Genomic DNA, 12,255 nt, shown 5'->3' with positions numbered 1-12,255 from the left:
TATGCTTACCTGATAAATTCCTTTCTTCTGTTGTGTGATCAGTCCACGGCCCGCCCTGTTTTTTCAGGCAGGTAAATATCTTTTAAATTATACTCCAGTCACCACTTCACCCTTGGTTACTCCTTTCTCGTTGATTCTTGGTCGAATGACTGGGACTGACGTAGAGGGGAGGAGCTATATCAGCTCTGCTGGGTGAATCCTCTTGCATTTCCTGTTGGGGAGGAGTTATATCCCAGAAGTAATGATGACCCGTGGACTGATCACACAACAGAAGAAAGGAATTTATCAGGTAAGCATAAATTATGTTTTTACTATAGCTTATAATAGAAATCTAAAAATAGAAAAATATTTATACAAATTGTACATAAATTTAAGCAATTAGTGTGAAATGTCTTAAAAAAATCCTCATTTTCTCTTGTCATTGTTAGTTGGCTTTACAGTGACTGATGGCTTTAGTCAGCATCCTCAGTTTCCAGCTGTTCAACAACTGCAAGATTCAAGCACTCTCGAGTCTCAGGCACTTTCAACCAGTTACCAACAACCTGCTCTTTTGGAAGTTTCATCCGCAGACACCATCAATGTAGTGAGTAACACCTCATGTTAGCTAAGTATCTAATTGACTCAACATCTTACAATTAATTATATAAAGTCTTTGCTGGCCAGATACAGTTATTCCAGTTTAGCCTGTAAAGATGTAAAATTATATTTATACAGTATATAATTATATAGTTTTATATTGTATTACATACATAAGACATTTATTTGTCTTGTATCAGTGAAAACAGCTGCTATTACCAATACAAATAATCTATGCATTGAATTTTAATAAATATAATTTTTTTTTATTATTTAATAAGCTTAAATTATAATTTTATATCAACAAAAATTAAATTTTTAATGTTTTAACTGAAATTAAAATGTACGTCAGTGCATTTGCAATGTACCTGTATTAGCAAAATGCTTCTGATGAAAGCCGTAACTGTTTTATTGAAATCTTTAATTGAACACTTGACCTGCAGAGCACAAGGCCTTAGGTTATGTACACCCACATTCTCTGTGGTTTCTCATTGTGCTGATGGTGACGCAGACCACTTTTTAGCTTACACAGTCCTTGTTGCCCCCTGCCTGATGCGCATTTCAGTTACAGATAGAATTTTCATTTAATGAGAAAGTCTTACTTTATGCTTTTATTTTATTTTTTGCTGCCAAGCTTTCTGTGAACAAAGTCCCAGTTTTGCTTTTAAAGGGATACTAAACAGTGCTCCTTCTGTAAAAAAAATGTTTAATCAAAGTAAAAAAGTAAAAAAGAAACAGATTTTTTTAAAAACAGCAAACAACTTACTTGTTTTTTTTGCATAATGGACATTCTCAGGGTAGCCCTGATATCTTTGAAACTTAGGTTACATTCTGACTGATCGAGGCATGAGCAAGTGTGACTCCCTGTTATCTAGTCTATTCATAGACGTTTTATGACATCAGGCTAAGATAAACCTTCCTGCAGAGGCCTCCTCCTCCTTTTAAGGCTGTGACAGGAAGTAAAGAACACTGCACAAATGTAGGGAAAAAATAAATAAAAGGTAAAATCCATTTAAATAAATAAATAATCCATATTGCAATTATTTCTATTAAAGGGACAGTAAAGCCATAATTAGACATTCATGATTTAGACAGAGCATACAATTGACTTCTATTATTTAACCCCTTAGTGACCAGAGCACTTTTCCATTTTTTTGTCCGTTTGGGACCAAGGCTATTTTTACATTTCTGCTGTGTTTGTGTTTAGCTGAAATTTTCCTCTTACTCATTTACTGTACCCACACATATTATATACCGTTTTTCTCGCCATTAAATGGACTTTCTAAAAATACCATTATTTTCATCATATCTTATCATTTACTATAAAAAAATTATAAAATATGAGGAAAAATGGAAAAAAACACACTTTTTCTAACTTTGAACCCCAAAATCTGTTACATATCTACAACCACCAAAAAACACCCATGCTAAATAGTTTCTAAATTTTGTCCTGAGTTTAGAAATACCCAATGTTTACATGTTCTTTGCTTTTTTTGTAACTTATAGGGCCATAAATACAAGTAGCACTTTGCTATTTTCAAACCATTTTTTTTTCAAAATTAGCGCTAGTTACATTGGGACACTGATATCTTTCAGGAATCCCTGAATATCCATTGACATATATATATATTTTTTTAGAAGACATCCCAAAGTATTGATCTAGGCCCATTTTGGTATATTTCATGCCACCATTTCACTGCCAAATGCGATCAGATACAAAAAATCGTTCACTTTTTCACAAATTTATTTAAAAACTTTCAGTTTCTCACTGAAATTATTTACAAACTGCTTGTGCAATTATGGCATAAATGGTTGTAAATTCTTCTCTGGGATCCCCTTTGTTCAGAAATAGCAGACATATATGGCTTTGGCATTACTTTTTGGTAATTAGAAGGCCGCTAAATGCCACTGTGCGCCACACGTGTATTATGCCCAGCAGTGAAGGGGTTAATTAGGGAGCATGTAAGGAGCTTTTTGGGGTATTTTTAGCTTTAGTGTAGTGTAGTAGACAACCCCAAGTATTGATCTAGGCCCATTTTGGTATATTTCATGCCACCATTTCACCGCCAAATGCGATCAAATTAAAATAAACGTTAAATTTTTCACAATTTTAGGTTTCTCACTGAAATCATTTACAAATAGCTTGTGCAATTATGGCACAAATGGTTGTAAATGCTTCTCTGGGATCCCCTTTGTTCAGAAATAGCAGACATATATGACTTTGGCGTTGCTTTTTGGTAATTAGAATGCTGCTAAATGGCGCTGCACATCACACATGTATTATGGCTAGCAGTGAAGGGGTTAATTAGGTAGCTTGTAGGGAGCTTGCAGGGTTAATTTTAGCTTTAGTGTAGAGATCAGCCTCCCACCTGAAACATCAGACCCCCTGATCCCTCCCAAACATCTCTCTTCCCTCCCCTACCCCACAAATGTCCCCGCCATCTTAAGTACTGGCAGAAACTCTGCCAGTACTAAAATAAAAGGAAAATTTGGGCTTTTTTGTGAATTTTTTTTAGCATATTTACATATGCTTCTGTGTAGGATCCCCCTTAGCCCCCAACCTCACTGATCCCCCACCAAACAGCTCTCTAACCCTCCCCCTCTGACTTAATGTGCGCCATCTTGGGTACTGGCAGCTGTCTGCCAGTACCCATTTTAGTGAAAAATATGTGTTTTATAAAAGAAAATGTCCCTTTTCTGTAGTGTAGCTTCCCCCCCCCATACCAACCCCCCACCCCTTCCAGATCCCTTAGATGCTTTTAAAAAAAAATGTTTATTTAATTTTTTTCTTACACTTTATTTCTAACTTTTTTTCTGTAGTGTAGCGGTTTCCACCCGCTCCCGCCCCTTGCACGCGCCCGCCCGCCACCCCCCATGCTCGTGTGCGCGCCCCCGAAGGCTCCGCCCCCGATCCCTCCCCCCTCCACCTTACAGAGCTCACCGATGGCCGCCCACCCGCCTCCCAAGTCGGCTCCCACCCACCAACGATACCGGCCATCGATGTCCGGTGCAGAGAGGGCCACAGAGTGGCTCTCTCTGCATCGGATGGCCAGAAGTGTTATTGCAGGATGCCTCGATGTCGAGGCATCACTGCAATAACCGGAAAGCGGCTGGAAGCGAGCAGGATCGCTTCCAGCTGCTTTCCAGACTGAGGACGTGCAGGGTACGTCCTTGGTCGTTAACTGACATTTTTTAGAGGACGTACCCTGTTAATTTGCTTCCTTTGCTGAAAACTTTATCTAGGTAAGCTCAGGAGCAACAAAGAACCTAGCTTCTAGCTGCTGATTGTTGGCTGCATATATATATATATATATATATATATATACCGATTGTCATTGGCTCACCAATGTGTTCAGTTAGAAACCAGTAGTGCATTTCTGCTCCTTCAACAAATGATACCAAATACAAATGTAATAATACAAGTAAACTGTAAAGTTGTTTAAAATTGTATGTTCTACCTAAATCATAAAATAAAAAAATTGTGTTTCATGTCCCTTTAAGTAAAAAACACAGCTTAGTGCTTTTTTATTACAACAATGAAACAGACTGATTAACATCCTTCTAAGTCTCTCTTATCAGGAAACCGTTAATAATGATTCTATATAGTACAACTACAGTACATAACACTTTTTTTTATTTTGTTTCTCATAATAAGACAAGTAAGAAATATATTCATTTTAAAGATAGGTAGAAATATAATTATGAATATAAATAAATTACCCTTTGAAAAATATTATGCACTGAATAATCTGGGTTTTAGTAGTTTATTATTGTAGTGTATTTAATACATATCCACTATTAACATCAATAAACAAGACTACTGCTTTGCACTATAGGCTGCACGTCTCATTCAAGAAGAATCACATGAAGAAATGGAACTGCAGGCCCAGAGTACTCCATATTTAGAAACTACAGATGATCATAGTAGGCGAATCTACAGGTTAGTTCTTTGCACCAATTTTTTTTTAACACCTTCTTATTACACACTTAGTGTTACAGTTATATGATCACAGTTAAATTAATGCATATGGATTGATATGAAGTAACATAAGAACAGACTTGCATATTTCAAAGACTTCTTTAAGGGACACAAGCTAAACATTTTGATGGACATAGATGCATTTCATCTTTAAAGGGACAGTCTGCTTTAAAAAAATGAATTGCTTAAAAAAATAGATATTCCCTTTATTATTCATTCTTTAGTTGTACATAACCAACACTGTCATATTAATAAACCTTTACCTCTATGATTACCTTTTATCTAATCCTTTGCAGACTGCCTCCTTATCTCAGTACTTTTTACAAACTTGTATTTTAGCCAATAAGTGCTGATTCCTGTATAACTTCATGGGAGTGAGCACAATGTTACCTATATGGCAGACATAAACTAGCATTCTCCGGCCGTGAAAAACTAATGAAATGCACTGAGATAAGAGGCAGCCTGCAGGGGCTTAGGAACAGGCAGAGATTTAGAGGTTTACAGTTTATAAGTATACTAATATGACAATTTTAATTGCGCAAAGCTATGGAATGAGAAGTAAAGGCATTATGTCTCTTTTTAAACGATAAACAAAAAATCAAGTAGACTGTCACTTTAAAAAGGGGCATTTTTGCAATATATATGTACGTATTAGCAAAAATGCTTATAATTAAAGTTATCATGGTTTCAATATTAGCTTTTACGGTGCATGGAGTATATTGTACTTTTGTCCTGTGCACCTGCATTCAAAAACCATACTTGTTCTCATAGTATGTAATGCATTAGCGATAACTAAATTTGCATCATCATTGACAAATCCATATCACCTCCACCTCTATGAACAGGTACAGTGGTTGATTGAGGATGCAAAAGGCATAGTGTTTGAAAGAGGGTGTACAGGGAATATGTATATAGGCTACTTGCTCCTATAATGGATTCATTATTTATATTTCTTGCTAATCCACATTCATTTTTTGTAGTTATAGCCAGTCCAAAGATATTCTGCAAATTTCTGCCAAATTCATTAATGCTAATCTTATAATTTTATACTCATTTTGCCAAAGGGGGCTATAATAAAATTGAGTGTTTGTATGTATGTGTATACAGTATGTATATATATGTGTGTGTGTGTATATGTATATATATATATATATATATATATATATATATATATATATATATATATATATATATATATATATATATATATATATATATATATATGATATAAGGAGGCACTCTCTGGTCTTTTAACAAGTGAAGTTTAATAGAACAAGAGTGACGATTCGGGGGGACACTCCCCTTTCTCAGACCCAGGAAGGGGAGTGTGTCTGAGGAAGGGGAGTATCCCACTGAAACTTCACGCTTGTGCTATTAAACTTCACTTTGTAAAAGACCAGATAGTGTCTCCTTATATCCTATGTATTTAACCGTTGGCACCCTGGCAGCTGAATGTAAGATGAGAGAGCTCTCTTCTGGACTATATATATATATATATGTGTGTGTGTGTGTGTATGTATTTATATGTGTGTGTGTGTATGTATTTATATGTGTGTGTGTGTATGTATATATTTATATGTGTGTGTGTGTATGTATATATTTATATGTGTGTGTATGTATATATTTATATGTGTGTGTGTGTATGTATATATTTATATGTGTGTGTGTGTATGTATATATTTATATGTGTGTGTGTGTATGTATATATTTATATGTGTGTGTGTGTATGTATATATTTATGTGTGTGTATGTATATATTTATGTGTGTGTGTGTGTATGTATATATTTATGTGTGTGTATGTATATATTTATGTGTGTGTGTGTGTGTGTATGTATATATTTATGTGTGTGTGTGTGTATGTATATACTTATATGTGTGTATGCATGTTTCCTATGGTTTTAAATTACACTCTTGGATTTCATGTCACATATCATTAATGTCAGTCAAGTAGTTATTTGTTGTGCTGTTTTTCAAAAGAAAAAAAAATCTTTCTCAGTTAAAATGTTTTAATATATAAGCTAATAGATATTGGAAAAAAACAATACCATGAATACTTTTAATTTTCTTCTGTGAACACAAATACAACTGTCAAAAATTGTGTTTTTTTTTTTAATTTTTAGATGTGAGTATTGCAATAAGGGTTTCAAGAAATCAAGTCATTTGAAGCAACATGTCCGGTCGCACACTGGGGAGAAGCCTTATAAATGTAATATGTGTGGCCGTGGCTTTGTTTCTTCAGGGGTGCTCAAGTCACACGAAAAAACTCATACAGGTAAACTGCCGTATTCATCAAACTTGCCCTTTTTACTGCTTTATTTTTTACGTTTATTAAAGGGACATTGAACACATATTTTAGTCATGCATAGAAATATTTTTGTTTATGGAAACCTTATATTAAAGGGACATGAAACCCACATTTTTTATTTCATGATTCATATAGAACATAGTATTTTAAACAACTTTCCAATTTACTTATATCATCTAATTTGATTTGTTTTCTTGGTATTCTATGTTGAAAAGTATACCTAGGAAGGCTCATGAGCTGCTGATTGGTGGCTGCACATATATGCGTCATGATATTGGCTCATACGGTGTTCAGTTATCTACCAGTAACTGCATTGCTGCTACTTCAACAAAGGATACCAAAAGAATGAAGTAATTTGGACAATATAAGTAAATTGATTCTCTATCTGAATCATGAAAGAAAAATGTTAGGTTTCATGTCCCCTTAAGCTGTTTATTTTTTTTTTATTATTTTTTTTTATTATTAAACAAGTCAAATTGTACAACAAGTTATGATTACAACGTTATATGTCAAATTTCAATACAATGAAGCTATAACATTACAACGTTTTACATTACTCTTTAGCACTATTATCACTTGTCCTGTGAATGCACATATTCCTCCCATATAAATATTATGTAACTGATAGTAGTGATACTTTTCCAAAGATAGTGTTAAAGTGACATTTTCAGACCAATCTCTTATTGAGGGGGTTATCTCTTTTTTCCACAGCCTAGGTATTAACTGTTTAGCACAATTTAACATAACATACAAAAGCATGGATCTTAATTTGCAAGCCAATTTAACAGACATTTCAGAGGGTCTAGGGGTATAGTGGTCTGTAATACCTTATTAATTTACCTTAGTATGAGTTGCCAGTATTCAACAATTTTGGGGCATTCCCACCATATGTGTATCATTGATCCCACTTGGCCACATCCCCTCCAGCATTTATCATTTGTGATAGGATATATCTGAGCGAGCCTTTAGGGGGTGTAATACCATCTACTGAGAAGCTTCATGTTGGTTTCTTGAAATCTTACAGATGAGGATGAGGAGTTCATCATTGAGATAATATCAAGCCATTCTTTCTCAGTGGGTTTAGTATTTAATTCTCTTTCCCATTTATGTATATACGTGGGAAGAGTGCGAGTATTGCTCTGCATGCATATCTTGTATGAGATAGACATATAGTCTTTGGTAATGCTAGAATGGTTGCAAAGGGATTCAAACGTGGTAAGTTGTCTAATTGTTTAAAATTTTTCCATATGTGAGGTTACTATATGGTTTAATTGATGGTACTTAAACCAGTGGTTAAAGTATGGTATATTACGTTTTAATATGTCTGCCTTTGGGTGTAGTCTACCATTATCAAGTACTGTATAAAAGGGTATCAAGGTGTGTAGATAGTGTTCTGAGCCTGGGTTAATACTCTTCTCACCATCAAAAATTGGGTTTGTGATAATTGGCGTTAGTGGGGAGGGGTTTGATGAAAGTGTTGCATCCCGTTTAAGCAACTGGCCCCATATTTTTAGTGTTTCTATAGTGAAGGTGGATGTGGTGCACAATGCTCTCTGTTGTGATGATAATGACCAGAATATACTACCTAAATTTATGGAATTGGCTAGAGCCCGCTCTAATGCTATCCATTCCTTATCTTTTTCATGTCTGCTCCAGTTGATGATACGCACTAAGTGAGTAGCAAATTTATTACATACTTGGTTGGGGACCCCCAGCCCTCCTCATTGTTTGGGCATGTACAAAGTCTTCATTGACACCCTGGTCATGTGTTTGGACCAAATATAGGTAGTGATGGAGTTTTGTAGAGCTTGTATGAAATGGTCTGGGATGTGCATATGTAAAGCCTGTAATGGGTAAAGTATTTTTGGGTGTATCATCATTTTAACAGCACTTATACGACCCAACCAGGACATAGATTTATGCGTCCAGTTGTGAAGTTCTTGTTTAATTTTTTGGTGGTAAGAAGTTTAAGGTGAATAGTTTATCTTTGTCAGCTGTTATTTGTATCCCTAGGTACCTTATAGATTTAGCTTGAGGTTTAAAGTGAAAGGTCTGTTGTATATGCTGCGTGATCTGTCGAGGGTTGTTCAGACTAAGGAATTCTGATTTGGATTAATTAATTTTAAAGAATGATATATTACTGTATCTTGAGAGCTCCATTGACAAGTTGTTTAGTGATGTTTAGAGGATGAAATGAGGGTGTAATACACATCAATGTGTATTACTGCCCTTAGGGGGCGCCTCCTATAGCCTAACAACTAAACATATGTTCAAACAATATCAGTTAACTAAATTAATACTTATAAGAGATATATATATACAGAAACATACATATATATAAAAGTGTACCAACATAAAGTCCAGTAAGTGATATAGATATAGTCCCAATCAGTGGTAAGTCCAAAAAAAACAGTAGTAGGCAGCTCTCGGTCTTAGGATGGTCTTCCTGAAAGATGAGTAACTAGAAAAAAAGAAAACACAGAGGCGCCAAACATGGCCTAGTATAGCCAGATACCAGATATAACAATTAACAGGGTAGCAATTGGATACTCACAAAGGAGACGCACCCAATGGTGCTATTGAAGCAGACTGGAGCCTCTCAGTGGTCCAGCTCACTGATGTGTCTCACGTATCAGTTGTGGTCCTTGGTGATGGTGATTAACAGGTTCCTGAGTGAACAAAAAATATGCAAACCATAGCCCAGTAACGTTTGTACAAGTGAATGGCAATCTGAGCAATCCTACTTACAAGATCCAAAGCACCTGCAGGTGCATACACTGCAAACTGGAACCAAACAGTCGCCCAGTAGACTGATCCCTCCAGGTGAAAGCAGATTAACTCTCAGGTGCCAATCAAAGTTTGAGCAGCATATAAATGATATAAAGATTGTCCAAAAAGCAAGTGTATTTCTGTAAAAATCTTTATTAAAATGCGACGCGTTTCTCAGCTATAACAAGCTGTTTCATCAGGCTAAAAAATTATAAAAACACATTCAGAATACACTTGCTTTATACAAAACTAAACCTACTAATTAGCCAATCAGATGGCTCCAACCTTGATGGTCATTAAGTGTTAGCACCTGTCTGCTAGAAGGTTGGTATGGCAACCAACAGCCCAAACATAATTTAGTACAGATACCAAACTTCAGCAGACCATACTAGTGACCGAATCATCGTTTGTGTGCATCAAAATAAATCATCATTGTGTATTGATGATAATAAAAAACATAAGCAAAACACTGTTAAGAACAGGAACACATTTCCTATAAAATTGTACTTCATGAAATATAAATAAACAAACTAATACATATAATGATATGTTTCCCATACCTATTCAGTCTACATAAATCGTGCTTTTATAATTTCAGCCTTAACTTCCTCTTAAAAAATGTTAAATTAAATATGCGACTTAATAACAAGTTAAGGACAGGCAAAGCAATGCTGTCAAACTTATTGTTAAACTAATGTTGCAAACCCAAGTGTTCGTTAATACGACTCCTGCTTCCTGATGTCAAATAGCACAATAGCTGATTCTTCAAAAATAAATGGGTGGAATTTGTTTGACGAAAATCTTGTGAGACCTTGATGACAGGTGTATATTAACAGCCGCTGGGTATAAGGCTATTTTATGTGCGATCCTTGTATGTCAGTGTGTTTACCACTGATCCGGTGGCTTGTCGATGTTTAACCGGGTTTATCTCTATATGCGGTATTGCCTAAACATTTGGGTGTAAACTATTTGTATAGCATAGAATCCTACACCAATGGCTGCTTTGGCCTGTGTAGGTGGGTGTGAACTATTCCTATAACGTATAAACATGTACCAATGATTGCATAGGCATGTGCAGATGGGATTGGCTTAACCTGACAACGTCAGCATACTGTGTGTCAAGCGTACAACCTCAATCTTGCGTGTAGAGGTGTCAACCCACGCAATCTCCGTGAACGACAGTTCAAATAACATTATGCGATCCAATCTATTTGGCAGGGGATGTTATATCCAAAGTATATCTAGGCTGCCTGCATTCATAAATAGAGCGTTGTGTCACAACTCTGAGCACCAAATGTAATACTGTCATAGACATCTAGTAGGCACTCGGTTCTAATCGAAACATATAGTATTATTATGTTGAATTTATCCGACCTTTGTAATCATATGCTGATAATAAAATATCAAATTGTGTTTATCCATGATGTGATGATATAGTGAGATTAGTGATGTGAGATAGGGTGATGTGCAGATTGTGCTGTAATGATCTGCCATCATCATGGTTATGAGTGGGAAGTGTATGATATTAATATGTGATTAACAACATGTAGTGTTAGATCGTTCTTAGTGAATATTATAAGTGTGATGTGTATGGTGTTAGTGTGTATTCTACTGTGAATGGTGTGTGGATCATACTTTAAGGAGAATGTAATGTGCTGTGCAAACGTGTGAGTGATGGCCCAATCCAACGGGCACTTCTAATAGTGATATTCTCTACGTGGTATATGAATAACATACTGCTAGAGATATAGGGGAAGGAAAATATGAAGAGAAAAGGAGGACTCTCTCATACCAAAATATAAAAGTACTTTCTAAACCAGATATTAGCCCTGGCTATAGGGCTAAAACAAAGGGGTTCAGGTGCAGGAATTAAGGTACCTATACCATCACCTTATTGGTCTAAGTGGGTATTAAAACCATATTTGTGACGTATAAGCAGTCAATGTTATTTATAAAAAACTAATAATAAGTTAAGGCACTGGTCATTTCACTAGTGTAAGGGGATACCGTCTTCTAGTAAATAGAGGTAGGCGCAGCATATGTCTGCTTTCTAAATCCATTGGATAGGGATAGGCACAGCTTAGGTCTGCTTTCTCGGTCCATGCATCAGCATAGTCGTGGAGGCCATATATAAAGAATTACACATCTGAAAGAATAATACCTGGGTTAACTAACCATTATTTGAGAATGTTTGATATAGGACCCTATATGGTACATGATACAAGGGAGCAGTCTGCCTTGTCGGGACACCCTAAGGTGAACGTGAAGGGATAATGGAAGGGACTCTTCCTGTGCCAATAGAAATTAGGCAGAGGCAAGTGAGTTCCCTAACCGTTGAACGGAGACAGGATTGTTCCCTATATATTCTGAGTAACCATAACTTGTTAGATCTGCCTTAGAGATGATTACGCTGGTAATAGGTCAGATCAAAAAGAAGCCATGTCTAGATTTTCATTCAAGCCATAAGGCTGTAATGTGACTAATTTCTTGATCCAAAAGGATTCTCTTCTCCTGAGAGTTATAAAAGCATCCTTATTGGATCTGGATATCATCTCTATGGGTGTTATCCTCATGGGGTCTTTGAGTGTTTTATGGAGATTCAGACAGTGTCTTGAGACACTGTGA

At 35.8% G+C, this 12,255-nt stretch overlaps 1 protein-coding gene across 2 annotated transcripts in view; it reads left to right on the top strand.

Annotated features, from left to right (window-relative positions):
• The window catches only part of ZNF236 (zinc finger protein 236), a 680,094-nt gene that overhangs the window by 349,419 nt on the left and 318,420 nt on the right, over window positions 1-12,255 (top strand). For both annotated transcript variants that reach the window (XM_053714849.1, XM_053714848.1), the window contains exons 17-19: window positions 429-583; window positions 4,413-4,516; window positions 6,677-6,828. In XM_053714849.1, coding sequence (XP_053570824.1) covers window positions 429-583; window positions 4,413-4,516; window positions 6,677-6,828 — 411 coding nt within the window. The remainder of the gene's footprint in view (window positions 1-428; window positions 584-4,412; window positions 4,517-6,676; window positions 6,829-12,255) is intronic.

This window comes from Bombina bombina, chromosome 5 (assembly GCF_027579735.1).
Source record: "Bombina bombina isolate aBomBom1 chromosome 5, aBomBom1.pri, whole genome shotgun sequence".
In the NCBI taxonomy this organism is placed as follows: Eukaryota; Metazoa; Chordata; class Amphibia; order Anura; family Bombinatoridae; genus Bombina; species Bombina bombina.
Note: the sequence above shows the minus strand (reverse complement) of the source record. Positions and strands in the feature narration are given on the sequence as shown.